This window comes from Dermacentor silvarum, chromosome 3, assembly GCF_013339745.2.
Source record: "Dermacentor silvarum isolate Dsil-2018 chromosome 3, BIME_Dsil_1.4, whole genome shotgun sequence".
NCBI classification, from domain to species: domain Eukaryota; kingdom Metazoa; phylum Arthropoda; class Arachnida; order Ixodida; family Ixodidae; genus Dermacentor; species Dermacentor silvarum.
In genome coordinates, this window is record NC_051156.1 from 95,547,640 (window position 1) to 95,563,272 (window position 15,633).

The 15,633-nt window shown below is 45.9% G+C and overlaps 1 protein-coding gene across 2 annotated transcripts in view; it reads left to right on the forward strand.

Annotated features, from left to right (window-relative positions):
• Nucleotides 1-1,680: 1,680 nt before the first annotated feature.
• The window catches only part of LOC119445595 (aminopeptidase NAALADL1), a 67,370-nt gene continuing 53,417 nt past the window's right edge, over nt 1,681-15,633 (forward strand). Inside the window, exons 1-4 of one of the 2 annotated variants that reach the window (XM_037709861.2) lie at nt 1,681-1,809; nt 2,098-2,174; nt 8,620-8,958; nt 13,602-13,761. In XM_037709861.2, coding sequence (XP_037565789.1) covers nt 2,143-2,174; nt 8,620-8,958; nt 13,602-13,761 — 531 coding nt within the window. In that variant the 5' untranslated portion in view covers nt 1,681-1,809; nt 2,098-2,142. Of the gene's footprint in view, nt 2,175-8,619; nt 8,959-13,601; nt 13,762-15,633 lie in introns of both variants that reach the window. The other variant, XM_049663441.1, reaches the window with a different exon arrangement.

A 15,633-nucleotide genomic window follows, 5' to 3' on the forward strand; every position in this document is an offset into this window, starting at 1 on the left:
AACACTTCTTTTTAAAACATCACTAGCTTCCCGTCATTGCATCGCATACACCTTCAATGGAAAGAGCGTGCCAAGGCGTGTACCGTTTCGCCTCGCCTAGCTGCCTCAGAAGTCGGGAGGTTCCGGTCTCATCGCGTCGTGTTTTGGCTGTGAAGCGCGTTGTCGCTTGCCGGCTCCTGACCATCATGGAAATCGGACTCCCCGTTTATGATGCACACATTATGAAGCACACATTTTGCAATTATGAATTTCGTAGCCCTTTCCGTGGTGTGAAATTCAAGCTACACTAACTACCTTTGAAAGCTACATTCCAAAATTCCGAAAGCATTCTCTACATGCAGACGATTGCGGTTCAACTTTAGCATAAATCTTCTTTCTTCAGTGCTCATGTGTCCGTGGTCGAGGAAAGGCGTCAAGAGGAACTCGAGAAGTGGGCACGCGGCGTCCCTAACCAAATAAAATCGCCGCGCTTCGCAAACCGCGGGCAAGTTGTCGCTTAAGAAAGAGGTATCAAACATGTTTGCGTCATGACACTTTCCAGTTTAACCGCGGAATATATCCATGAACATTCTACTAGCGTTACATGTGCACTGGAGAGTGTATGCCGCCTGGCCACAGGTGACGAAGAAAGACGATTTACCCTTATTTGCAGGACACCTTGTCCTGATGTGGTTTCCGTCAATTGCTCCCAGATCGTTAGGGAATCCCGCTATCTGAAAGAAAAAGATACGCATAAACACTGTATGATAGGATAACTTGCTGAGTTAATGGAGGGATTAGCGCTAGTCGCAGCCGATTCTCCTTTTGATATATTTCAGTCGGTTATTGTTAAAAAGCTTTCGCGAACAGAGTATGTCAACAGCTCCGCACATGCTGACTGCATGCAATTTATAGCATGCCGTCGCGACCGCCATGCTCTTGAATTATCTCCGAGAGATATTCAGTATAGAAAAAATGTGCTGGTTGATGCTCTTCTAATGCGCTGTGTACAAGACTATATTAACCACGAGAGAACACGCCAGACATACAAAGACGACGTAGCGCTATTGTCATTTGTTCGCACGCTCTGCCGTCCTTGTCATGATGTGTACGTCCTGTAGTGGTTATTAGTTTTACTCAGTTGTATTCACCGCATTAGAAGATACGCCAGGCAGTGCAGATTCTACTAATATCAGTGTGAACCACCGTGCCTCACTCCAAGCGTGCACGTACGCATACCCACTCAAATTGTAGAACCTATGTGAAGGCAACCTGCACGTCCAAATTCGGCGCAGGTGAGCAACTTTGTGCTCGATCCGCTGACTGAACCAGTGATTTACGAATGCACCTTTAAAGCGTGAGTCGTCGGAAAATATGATGACTTATTCGAGAGGAACGCTGTCCATCGAAGGGTCCGTGTATCGGTGCGGCATGCATTCCAACATAACGTGGATATTTGGAAGTGTTTCCTGAGACCACGCTATTCGCTTCCTGCATGATCTGGGTGTTATCATTGCGACATCGCTTACGGTCCCCCATTACGCTAAAGCTAGGTGGAAATAGCCGTCGTTTTATCTGAACGACCCGTCATTATCTTTCGCACGTTTTTTTACAAGGCCTCAATTATCGTTTGTTTGTGCAGGCGAGGAGTGCGCAGTGTGCAATCTGCAGGACTACTTCAAGCACTGCTCTCACTGAACACGTCGTTTTAACGTCGTGATGAGAGCGAGCGCCAAGACGAACAACTGACCGGCCTTCCATTCCGAGGAGCGACAGCAAGACAGCTGTTTATACGGCGGAGGTTCGACCCAGTGACGGAATGTTTTCCAAGTACGAGTTTAACCGCTAAGGTGCCTGCTTGACGATTCGTATGTCCTCGTAATCGGTTGGGGACACAACGGCCAGTTTGGCCGATGTGAGGAGGACCTTTAATAGGAATGGTGAAATTGTACAGCTGCTGTAAAGTGTGAAGCAAGAGAACAGAAGCGTCGAGCTGTAGGACAAGGTCGTTGTTGCCTTTATCGTCGGTAACTTAATGTGAGAAAATGCACGAGCACAGTGTGGCCTGAAACGATTTTCACGTCACAATTTTTGTTGTTCGGGTCTGATTCTGTGCAGTTGACCTGATCATCTGAAGAAAGTCGACGGCCGGATCAACGAACCATGACTGACGCTAAGAAGCCGGCGACGGACAAGTAAGATCTCGCTGAAAAGCTGAGCCGTGTGCTTGTTAAAAAGAGACGTACAGCTTTCATACACGTGAAGCACGGAAGAAGTTTCTTACTGTGTTCAGTAAATGGTTAACGTGAACCGGTTTCTACCGTTATGCCAGTGACGCCCTCAGGCGATCTGCTGTGAAGAAAAAAAAGCAATATAAGAAGAATACAAAAAGAAATAGCTCGATTTAAAGAGCCGATATAGATAATATTGTTAGCACTTGTTCGTTGCGAGTTCTATCTTCTGTCTATGTGAGTTCGCCCATTGCGTTTAAAACAATGTGAAATGGAAATATGTAGCCTTGTGTGTTTGTCATGATTGTGTGAATTATTATGGAATTAAATCGTGTGTGGTAAAAAAAGGGATGTAATGCAGTACAGCAGAATCATGTCAGTCCTAACGAAAAGGAAATATTGAAGTGCAGTCAGTAAGTAGTCCTAGCTGTCTGCAAGTTCAGCACTTCCCTCGCCCGCGCACTAAGAGAGCTTTGTGAGAAACTAATGAAAAAATAACGTGATAAATAGCTGTCAAGAAGCATCGGCTCAGCATTTATCCCTTATTAATCACTATACTACGGCGGTGATAATTTTTAAGTAAGTCGTATATATTTTTAAAATCGCCTGTGACAGATAGCATAATTGTTTTCCTTGAGCTAGATTATTCGAAGAAGCGGACATCACTAGCACCAGAAATCGAAACACGCATTCAACTAATTTAAAAAGTTCACTAATTAACTTTGCGCCGTTCTGAAGCCATGCAGCCTAACCAACTCGCCCAATTGTCAGTGCTACTTAACTTCATAGTGTTTTACTATACAGCACACATTGCAATTTACGAATTGTAGCCGGCGAGTTGGAAGACGTATCCACTTGAATCTCCAGGATGACACCAGTTTCGAGATACTATTTCCCAAATTGTGGGACGAAACATCCGGGCGTTCCGAGTTACTTTTGTGCTTCAATGCATAAAAAAAGCGTTTAGCAAGTAAGTAGAACAGCGCATTTTTACGGCGAGTTTGATGGCACATATCTCCAAACTGGTGTTAAAGATATGGCTGTGCAGGCGGTATGTCATATGAGTTTGATGGCACATTCTCCAAACTGGTGTCATTCGGAAAATTCCTTCCAAGTGGATATGGCCTTGCAAATTCACAGGGCACAATTCGTAAATACATGTGCCATAAAGTAATTAATTAAGAAGGTAATCAGTGGATATTTGCTAATTAGTTGCATATATGTTTCAATTTCTCGTGCAAGTAGTATCCGCCTCGCTAAATAATCCAGTTCAACGACTAGAATTATGTTAACTGCAACAGGCGATGCTTAAGAACTCCGCAAAGCTTAAAAAATTATCACTCCGTGGCTCACGCTTAGTTTTCAAAGGAAACCCGCAATCACATCATAAACAAGGAAAATCCGGCAGTGTGGTGTTGGTTAAACATACCAGAGTTTGCGCTAGAATAACTAATGGACAGCCTGAAGCGAGTACAAACTCACAGGACACCGAGCGCGAACTATTAACTTTTTTTCTGTTTCAGAAAACGAGTATGTAGTGTACCTCGCATACGCAAGGATGCCTTCCTAAGCCTACCGAAACCACCGATTGCCACCAATTACTCGAATATTTAGAGCTTTGGACGGTGCGCTGACACATGTGCCTTGAGGGGCCACCTAAATGTTATAATCTTGGATAACTTCTATTTTTGTTTGGCTGCTTGACTTGTGTATCATGGTCGTCCTATCAAAAATTGGATCACAGCGCACCTGGTGCAGTGCGAACCAATTTTTGATAGGATGGCGATAACACAGGTGCGGTACTATGTGCAAGTGCTGGGACATCTTGCCGCGCCCGGCGCTTGCCACAGTTGTATCGGTGTTCGCGCAGTCTCTCATTTATGAACGTTCCCGTTTGGCCCACGTAAGCAGCACCACATGTCAACGGGTTCTCGTAAACCACGTTAATTGCAAATTTAACCACATATTTTGTGGCGTGTTTTCTACTGCATGTGTCAACATTCTTCTTGCTATTGCCACGTTTGCTTTTTTTTCTTTAAATTTTGCGGTGCCGAGAAGACTACTCGGACGCTATATATCCCGGCAACCTTTTCAGCCGGTGTGACACCGTACACATGCAAGACATGGTTACAAAAAAAGGCTTGCCTCTTCTGTCTTCGACCTGTCCGTGTGTACTTGCTCCGGTCTGTCCATTCGTTATTCTTGCGCATAAACTGTAGTACATCATAAGCAATGATAGAAATGGAGGTACCTTCAGCTCTTTTTTAGCTTCTTGCACTAACAAGAAAACAAACTTTTCATTGGTGCCCTGTATGCGACTAGCCTCCACTATGTGTGATTTTGAACAATGTCTTGCTCAGTGGACGGTGTTCAGTGGACCTCCATTTGCCTATTGGGTATGTCTGTTTCTACTTCTAGCTGCTTTCGTGGGTCGATGAAGGACATAGTGCAATTTAAAAATATAAAAAAAATGTTGGGAGATGCTTTAACGTCTATTTCAACGTCAAGTTATTCGTGGAGCCGCGCTGTAGCGACAGAGTTCGATCGACATGAAATAACAGTTGAATCGTCATTCCAAACATTTGAAGCCAATGCCTTTCATGGCGAGTTACCCCCACTTTTCACTCTGTTTCGAGCCTGAAGCCTCCTTCGTGGGCCGCCCCGAACATAGTGTAGTCTAAGTATGTGACAACGCTGATGATGATGGTAATGACGAACCATATAATTTATTCCCAAAGCAGCAGTAATTATGATTATGGCTATGATGATCACGGTAATCGTGACAACTGTGAGATTATGATCAGGATGATGATGATAACTGGTGACAAACGCTCAGAAGGACAGTCTTTCATCGACTTCAACTAGACGCTGAATCGCCTTTCAACTTTTTTTCCCCACTATATATTCAGAAGACACAGGAACATGAAAGGCTTGAGAACTGTGCACCGAACGCCGCTTCACATTGCTGTGGTACACTCGATCAGCAACAGCGCTATATATATTTACAGACAAGTTTGTCGTACAAGGACTTCTTACATTACCGAGCAGAATACTCAGTCCCACCATTAAGCGCCACACGCCGCTACGTTCCAGTTGATAGTTATGTGTTGCTCGTTCATGTTCTGGCCACGCCACTCAGTCAACATTCACTTCTTTTACTCTCGCAGTCATGGGAAGTCAACGAACAAGTTCAATTTTTCCACGGACAGGGAATCAATCGTGATTCTTAGGAGAAACAGCGCGTTGCTCCGCAGTTTATGAAAGTTCACTATTGGCATCTTCGGCTGGCTGTTTCGGAGCGCTCTAGACCGCTCTCGCGAGCGGCTTTGTCTTCGGCTGGTTGAAAGAGGGTGCGCGCCTTGCGTTCAGCTGGTTTTTTTCGATCGCTCTCCTCCATCTTGTAGCGCTATGAGGCGCTCCGCGCCCTGTCGTCGGAGCAGTCGTCGAGATGAGAGCGTTTCCAGCAACGTCATCACAGCACAGCGTCGCCGCTCTTGGCGACGGTCACAGCATGCTGGCGTCTCAACGAACGGTCGTCCCACCGGCGCGTCCGCCGGTTTAGCTTTGGATAGGCGAAACATCGGACGTTAGCAGTAGTCTCGGGGTTTCGCATCTGCCATTTCTTCCTCCGCGAGCGAGTCACACGTTCGGCTTGCGCGCTTGTCCTGTACCTGTGAGTTCGGGGAACGCCGGATCTGTACGACTCTGCTTCGGGGGATGGATGCGACCAGTCGAAAATACCGTATGGCTATGTGTTTCGAACGATGCACGAGAGTAACTTGTCGTGTTTGTGCATGGAATAAACGTTCTTAAATAAGCCGCATGCCTTAGTATCTTCGTGCCCCCCCCCCAGTCCAGCTCCCGTAGACTCGTAAAAATGTGCACCGTTAGGGGCGTATCTTTATCTCACAACAATAATCTCCATGTGCCTTGCTTGCGTTTCCTTTCTTGAAAACGGTGCGCTCGCTGTCTTCCTGTCGAGAATGCAATGTCACGCTGATAACGCGCATGCTGTTCGTTACCTTGGGGTACCCGGCTCGCAGCGGTAAAGAAGGGAAATGCGGGCAACGTAGATGACAATTATTATTGTTGTGGGACAAGACAAGCCCGAAAGGCTGCAACCTTTATTAAGAGTTCACTATAAAAGACGTTTACACCCTTTCGGGCGTATATTGTCTCCAAAAGAATCATCGTCATCGGTCTTGCTTGCGTTTCCTTTCGTTAAAACTAGGCGCTCGCTACTTTCCGGCCAAGAATGCTATGTCACGCTGGTAACGGGCATACCGTTCGTGGCCTGGAAATACGGGGGACGCGAAGCATTAAAGACAGGAAACTCACGCAAAATAAATTACGATGATTGTTTGGTGACGAATTAAGCACGAAAGAGTAAGAAGTTTTTTTACAGTGCAGTACATTTATGTGTAGCGCGGGGCCGTGCCGGTCATGCGCTTTCACTAATGTCCACATAGGTTCGAAATAAGCTGTTGAGAGCACGCGCCGCCACGGACAAGAAACGATCCATTAGAAATGTAGGCGGCCTATTACAAGTTCATTTAGCGCAATTGAATATCAGTAATTTAATAGCGATGGGTGTATGATTGTATGGAGAGAAAGCGGGTGTAGGCATTTTTTCCGAGGCGCTATCTTGGTCTTATTCATTTCGACCGCCTCATTTTACACCAATTGAATGCACTAGAATCATTAATCCCTACAACTTTACCACGACTGGAGCAGGTGATATGGGTACCAGGTCACCGTCGTTTGTTTTTAACTGAAATGGCCCGCACACTTCCGGGTACATAGACTGACCAGTCTTGTCTATTCTGCCGACTTCTGCATCATCAAAACTGCGCAAAACTGAAACCAAGTGGTATTTCTGTTGGCAATGACTATTCAAACGAAACACGGAATAAGCGCAGGCTGCTCTGGAAAGTCTGTGTTGAAAGAAAAAGAGAAAGGCTCGCGCGTACGCCTGAACCACGACAGCCTTACTGTAGATAACAATGTCTACGTATGGGGTTATTCCAAGAATAGCCGTGTCCGGATACGGCAATTCCCGATAACCAAATCGACGCAATCAAAGACCATTGAACCGATAACGTCTTCCAGGAAACAGAAAGATTTATTTTTAATATATTTATTTACGAATACCTTACACGGCCTTTAAGAAGGCAATGAGTAAGGGCGCAACTATAGTCTTCTTCTTCTTTCTGGGGTTTTACGTGCCAAAACCAGTTCTGATTATGAGGCACGCCGTAGTGGAGGGCTCCGGATTAATTTTGACCACCTGGGGTTCTTTAGCGTGCACTACAACGCAAGCACACGGGCGTTTTCGCATTTCGCCTCCATCGAAATGCGGCCGCCGGGGCCGGGATTCGATCCCGCGACCTCGTGCTCAGCAGCGCAACGCCTTAGCTGACTGAGCCACCCCGGCGGGTGCGCAACTATAGTTACAATAATCTAAAGCAACTATTATTCAACAAAAAAAAAAGCCGCAATGTAATAAAAGTATTTTTCGCATAACGCAATAACACGCAACATCAATGAAGTCAATAGAAAAAGTACAACTGGAATGAAAATTAAATCAAATAAGGCAGAATTCATCCACGATGACTAGCAAAGTATGCGGATAGCGACACGCTTTCACAGCCGCTTAGCTGTGAAAATCTTCCGCAGCACGTGAAACGAGGGGCAATGCGCACGTTGAGATCTCGCGTGGTCTACTTTCTACGGCCGCCTCCACAGGCGGTAAAGCCCTCGGCTATAGCAGCGACATCTCTGGGCACTCGGACGCGCGCCGGATTACTTTTCTTTAGGAGGGCCGAAGCAAGAGCTGCCAGCGCGCGAATCTCCGAGGCCATGAGTTCACATACTTAACGCGATAAAAAAAATTAAATCCAGGGGTTTTAAGACGTCATTATGAGTTGGAACACAGTAAAGGCTTGGGCTAGTCGGTACATACTCGGCAGGGGAACAGCGCTAAAAGACGAAACACAAGAAGGGGAATAGAAAAGGGGAACAAGAAGGGGAGCGCCGGTGTTGGTTCCCCTTCTTGTCTTTCGTCTTTCAGCGCTGTTCCCCTGTCCAGTATGATTATGAGTTCCGCCGTTAATGGGGGACTCAGGATTAAGTTTTACCACCTGGGGTTCTTTGACGTGTGGACACACAATGCACGGCACAACGCGATAACACCGGTAGAATGCACCAATTGTGCTGTCTTCTTGTACTCTCTTTTTGAAAACGTCTTTATTTCTGTGTTTAATATGTTTCTTTTCTTTGAAAACGGTAAGCTGCCGTTTAGCGGCCTGCTGCGGCACCAATTCCTTTTGATTTCTCGCAAACCTACTTTTCAGCCAAGCTTTAGCTGCCAATTGATTCACCTCTCTTATACTATTCACGCCAAGCGCAGGCCCATACAGGGGCTCAGTGGCAGGAAAGCGTGCGCAGCGGGTACCGTGGCCGTGCTCGCGACGGGCGCAGTCTTCCTCCTGGTCGGACGCTACGTGGTGCCGTCGAACTGGCAAAGTGGCTACACAACGGCGAGCGCCGCCGCACCAGCTCTCAGCGGCTCCGCGGACGCGGGCAGCGAGCAGCGGACGTCGCCGCCTGCGACAAACGCTTCCGCCGCATGTGTGAACAGTTGCCGCGGAAGCGACGGCATTGTCGGACTTGAGAGCGCCCATCGAGAGGTCGACACCGATCTGCTTGTTGAGGCCATCGCGGACCAGGCGTTTGATGAACACGTGCTGTAAGCCAGCAGATTATATATTATATATCACTAGAATCATCTATCCTAGAAAGATTGCGCATCTTGTGTGTGTGTTTTTTTCGTTCTTGTTTTTTGAAAAAAAAATGTCAGTATTGTAAAGTGTACCGAAAATGCCGCTGACGTATGAAAATACAGTCCTCGCAAATTTTGCTAAGGAATTTTTTTTTTCAGATTAGTAGTCAAACAGTTCAATGTTCATGGCCCGTGAGATCGCAGCAAACATTTTCATGAAAAAAATGCATTATTTCTACTATTCACTTTCAGTACGTATCTTGTGAGAAAAGTTTCATTTTAATCGTAACTAACTTAAGGCGCATACCTTTATCATATTTATTAATACTGCACTCGCCTTAATCCAAGCAGCAAAGAGCATACACAAAATGTATTCAATATCGTGTAATGGAAAGAGCACGAACACTGACAGAGCAGGGCACCGTAGAGCAGGGGTAAACATCCTAACCTTTTCATAAACATATCCGCATTTCCATTGTTAACAACGTTCTTCGTTAATTCCTTGCGTTCATAGAATTTAGCAAAAAGAGCACATGTTGCGATTGCGGAATTTGGCGGGGAACTTGCACAGCGCGTGAACTTTAAATATGTTTATAAGCTAGCACCAGTTGTTATAAGCTAGCACCAATAGTGGTGGCGTGGAGTAGAGGTAGAACACCCGACCTCAAATCTGAAGGTCGTAAGTTCGAATCCTGCTCCATTCCACTACATTTTCAGGCTTGGAGTGGTGCCTGACACCGGCAAAAAAAATACATATTGCCGAGAGCTAGTGGGGCTATACTAGTTCAGGTGCAACCAAACTAGGCAGGCCCACTAAGCTTCATCAAAAGTCACTCCCTCACCAGAACAGGAATTGGCCTCCCTGGTGCAGTATTCGGCCACTACCTCCCTGATGACTCCGACAATTAACCCGTGGCCCTCAGTCCCCAGTGGCTGCGGAGCACCTGACCAAGGCGGCGGTCAGACCTGCGACGTGGCAGAGCGTGCTAAGAATCTCTGGGTCCGGACAGGCCGCCAATGAAAATTGAACCTGGCAACGTTCAACACGCGCACCCTCTCGCGTGAGGCTAGCTTAGCAGGACTATTTGAAGAATTATCAGGCATTGCCTTGGATATTATTGGCCTTAGTGAGGTTAGAAGAACTGGTGAAGCTTACACAGTGCTGACTAACGGCCACGTCCTCTGCTACAGAGGTCTTCCAGATAAGAGAGAATCCGGGGTAGGATTTCTAGTACATAACATAGCGGGCAACATTGATGAATTTTACAGCATTAGTGAGAGGGTAGCAGTCGTCATAATAAAGCTGAATAGGAGGTACAAAATGAAGGTAGTACAAGCCTACGCCCCAACTTCCACTCACGATGATGAAGAGATAGAACAGTTTTATGAAGATGGCGAATTAGCAATGAGAAAGGTGCAAACTCAGTATACTGTAGTCATGGGCGACTTCAATGCAAAAGTGGGCAGAAAGCAGGTTGGCGAGCAAGCAATTCGAAACTACGGCATCGATTCTAGGAATGCAAGAGGAGAGATGTTGGTCGAATTCGCGGAAAGGAATAGGCTCCGAGTAATGAATACATTCTTCAGGAAGCGCACCAACAGGAAGTGGACCTGGAAAAGCCCTAATGGAGAAACAAGGAATGAAATAGATTTCATACTCTGTGCTGATCCAAGCATAGTGCAGAATGTAGAAGTGTTGGGTACCTTGTAAAGTGCAGTGACCATAGGTTAGTGAGGTCTAGGATTTCTCTCAATTTGAAGAGAGAAAGAGTGAAATTAGTCAAGAGGAAACAGGCCAACCTAGACGCAGTAAGGGTGAAAGCAGACCAATTCAGGCTGGTGCTCGCAAACAATTATGCAGCTTTAGAACAGGAAGATGAAGATAACATAGAGCTAATGAATGAAACCTTAACTAGGCTGATCTCAGAAGCAGCAATTGAAGTGGGAGGTAAGGCACCAAAGCAACCTGTAGGGAAGCTCTCCCAAGAAACAAAGGACCTAATAAAGAAACGACAAAACATGAAAGTGTCCAACTCAAGAGATCAGATAGAATTCGCTGAACTGTCAAAACTGATCAACAAGAAGAAAGTAAGGGATATTCGAAATTATAACGTGGGAAAGATTGAGAAAGCCGTAAAATACGGACGCAGCATTAAATCAGTAAGAAGAAAGCTTGGCATAGGACAAGGCAAGATGTATGCACTGAACGATAAGCATGGTAATATCATCAGCAATTTCGATGACATAGTAAAAGCAGCGGAAGAATTCTATACTGACCTGTACAGTGCCCAAAACAGCCAAGCTACTTTCATTCGAAATAGGGATGAACCGGATACAGAGGCTCCTTCTATAACTAGCGATGAAGTTAGAAGGGCCTTGAAAGACATGACCAGGGGAAAAGCGCCTGGAGAAGATGGAATAACAGTAGATTTAATCAAAGATGGAGGAGATATCATGCTTGAAATGCTTGCGGCCCTTTATACGCAATGCCTCACAACTTCATGTGTACCAGAGAGCTGGAAGAACGCCAACATTATACTAATCCATAAGAAGGGAGACGTTAAAGAACTGAAGAATTATAGACCCATTAGCTTGCTTTCAGTATTGTATAAAATATTCACCAAGATAATTTCCAATAGAATCAGGACAACACTTGACTTCAGTCAACCAAGAGAACAGGCTGGCTTCAGGAAGGGATATTCTACGAGGGACCATATCCATGCCATCAATCAGGTAATCGAGAAATCTGCGGAGTACAATCAACCTCTCTATATGGCTTTCATAGATTATGAAAAGGCATTCGATTCAGTAGAGATACCAGCAGTCATAGAGGCATTGCGTAATCAAGGAGTAGAGGAGGCATACGTGAATATCTTAGCAAATATCTACAAGGATTCCACAGCTACCTTGGTTCTCCACAAGAAAAGTAGAAAGATACATATCAAGAAAGGGGTCAGGCAAGGAGACACAATCTCTCCAATGCAATTCACTGCATGCTTAGAAGAAGTATGCAAGCTCTTAGACTGGGAAGGATTAGGAGTGAGGATCGACGGCGAATATCTCAGCAACCTTCGGTTTGCAGATGACATTGTCCTATTGAGCAACAATGGAGAGGAATTACAACAAATGATTGAGGACCTCCATCGAGAAAGTGCAAGAATTGGGTTGAAGATCAATATGCAGAAGACAAACATAATGTTCAATAGCCTGGCAAGGGAACAAGAATTCAGGATCGCCAGTCAGCATCTAGAGTCTGTAAAGGAATACGTTTATCTAGGTCAATTACTCACAGGGGACCCTGATCATGAGAAAGAAATTTACAGAAGAATAAAATTGGGTTGGAGTGCATACGGCAGGCATTGCCAAATCCTGACTGGGAGCTTACCACTGACGTTGAAAAGAAGAGTGTACAATCATTGCATTCTACCGGTGCTAACATATGGGGCAGAAACTTGGAGGTTAACAAAGAAGCTCGAGAACAAGTTAAGGACCGCACAAAGAGCGATGGAACGAAAAATCTTAGGAGTAACGTTAACAGACAGGAAGAGAGCGGTGTGGATGAGAGAACAAACGGGGGTAGACGATATTCTAGTTGACATTAAGCGGAAGAAATGGAGCTGGGCAGGCCATGTAATGCGTAGGATGGATAACCGGTGGACCATTAGGGTTACAGAATGGATACCAAGAGAAGGGAAGCGCAGTCGAGGACGGCAGAAAGTCAGGTAGGATGATGAGGTTAGGAAATTCGCAGGCGCAAGTTGGAATACGCTAGCGCAAGACAGGGGCAATTGGAGATCGCAGGGAGAGGCCTTCGTCCTGCAGTGGACATAAATATAGGATGATGATGATGATGATGACCAGTTTTGAGACAAGCACGCTCAAACTTTCGGCACCTATGCCGCGAACGGTCAGTGGCTATGGCTTTCTGCTGCTGAGCGCGATGTTGCGGGTTCTATTCCCGCGGCCGCATTTCGATGGGGGCGAAATGCAAAAGCGCTCGTGTACTTCTTTTAAGGCCTACGTTAAAGAACCTTAGGTGGTCAAAATTGCTCCTGAGCCCTCCACAACGAAGTGTCCAGTAGCGAATGTGTGTTGCTCTGCGATGTTAAATCATATGAATAAATGAACTTGCGGCAGTAGGCACTGTTGTTTCATTTACACACTTCGTAATCCGCCTTTTAAATAGCGCAGATCCACTTTGACTGGAACATCATTGAATTTTGTCGCACATTTTGGGAACGGATACGTCGCGACGAATACTAGCCTTAGAAATGAATATGACTTGGGTATTCGTCGGCTCCAACTTGGTAAATGAAATCATGTGTCCCAAAGTGATTAACCTGAAAGTTGATAAGTGGAATTATATTTTTTAGTAAAATAGCCGTTGGGATTTCTCGTGGAAGCGCGTTCATTCGAGAAATCCTGCTCAATAAGTATAATTATGCTAAATAACACGGGATGGTTATAAACTTTCTGTTCAAGTAAAAAAGTTCCTTATATCCAAGGTCGTGGCACAGGAAGAAATGCGGATATATGTAGTCTGAGGGGACCTAAGGAAATTTTTGCATTTTTCTTTTCCATCAATTATGGATCTTTAATTGCGCATGCAGGTTTCTTGCCAAGGAGCCTCACGTGGCTGGCAGTCCACGAGAAGAGCAGGTACTGGCGCAATACGTTGCCGAACGGCTCACCGAATACGGATTCGACGAAGTTCAGCTCCAGCCTTACCACGTGCTGCTCTCCTACCCCAACGCCTCGGACCCAAACAGCGTGCGTGCATGATTTATTCAAATAAGATTGCGCGCAAGGGTTCGTTGCCTGCATTTCATTTTAAATGAAATACGTCTCGCCGCAATGATTGTGGGTTTCGTAGACGCAGTTGAGGGTGTTTTAGCAACGCGTTTTTTTTTTACTAGTACATTGCGACATTTTCCCTAAGAACGTCATCGAATTACGATGCAAGCACTGTACCACTGGCACAAATAATCATGAAAGTGTTTCCGTTTTCTGTAGTAAAGGATTCCATGCCACACTCCACCAGCGAAATAGTGAAACGACGTGGATTTATGCAAATTGAAAACTTGACTTATTGGCCTTTCGGAGAGGACGAAAAGCAGATGTGCTCGACGAATTCTGGTCCTGTGGGGACGAATGAAGCTTTACCTGTGAAAATCTGTCCATTTTGTTCATTTGTCAAAATGGGAACTTGCGCATATCATAATGAATCAGCAACGTAGTCACTGATTAACTTTAGGTTCCTATTCCATTGGTATTCATAACTGGCCGACGATGTTGGTAACTGCGTATCAGTGGTGACATTCTTGTTATGGAAGCACGAGGATGGAAGCACGTGCGCATGGACAATTACTGTTCTCAGCTGCGTCAACTTGTATTTGCCTGCCTACATGAAGTTCGTTAGCCCATGTGCTTGCGGATGGGTTTGCAAAAGCATGTGAATTTGTTCACATGCTTTTAGTTCTGCCTCTTTGTACCGTCAGTGCCGGCGAAGAATTGCCGAGAATCGCAGGCAACTTGTCGCATGCGCCTAATCCGGTTGCGATTTCTCTTCTGGGCAGTTAGATTTCATAGGGTCTATAACGCAGTTTATTCGACCTGGCTTATTCTGCTAGGTCGATAGTACTAGCTACCTTAGAGACAGTGTCGACTCGTTCTTAAAAGCAATAATCGTTTCAATCGACCGCGCAGTTGGGCAGCACAAGGACGAGCGCGTTCATTGCATATATTACGGAACCGGATAGAAAGACCTATATTCCCGCAGCTAACACGATCTACAGGCAGAACGCTTTTATAACTGGGTGCTTGGGACGTACAGCACATTTCGTTACAACTGAGAATTATTTGTAAAGATCGCGCACCATACCTGTCACAATAGAGCAGGCTAGACACGTTCATCAAGTGAAAACATTTATTTAGCATGCATTCAAGCGGGACGTTAGTGAAATAAGTCGCCATTTTATTATGCACACATCGTCTGTAGGTATACGTGCGAATCTAAACGCCCGGATTGCACCGAGCTTCACAGCATGCTTCGCGGCGCAACGCGGGAGCGACGCCAGGTAAAAATACAGATCCTGAAATGCAGCTATCGCCTTCCTTCCGGTCAAAATTCTTTGTTTGCACACAGGCTGTTTATGTTGAATCGTTGCTTCCGTTGCGTTCGTTGACATTTGCGTTCTTTTCGCCCTAGAAGGCTTTGAATACGTAGTCGGTCGTCGGTTACGATAACACCAGCACGTCGTGATAACTGCGACGTATTCGTGAGCCGCCGCGTCATCTACTGTTGTGTTACGCCCAGGCCACACGTACGCTTGCGGACGCGCGCGAGCTCGCGTCTACGCGCCTTGCGCCTGCCGCGCCTAGCGAGGAATGGCCGGTTTGCATCCACGAATACGCGCGACTACAGTGGCTAGAATGGAGAAGTGTGTTGAACGCGCCGGCTCGTGCGTGGCGCCTTGGGTGGAAACTGCCAGATGGCGCTCTCACACGCTTACACTTCGGCCACGACGGTGGCTAGCAGCCGCAGCACAAGGACGCTGCGTGGAATGCGATCATCCACGCGTGCAACCCAGCATACAATAAAAAAAAAACTTCGTAATATATTTTCTCGCTCGTGCATAGCGG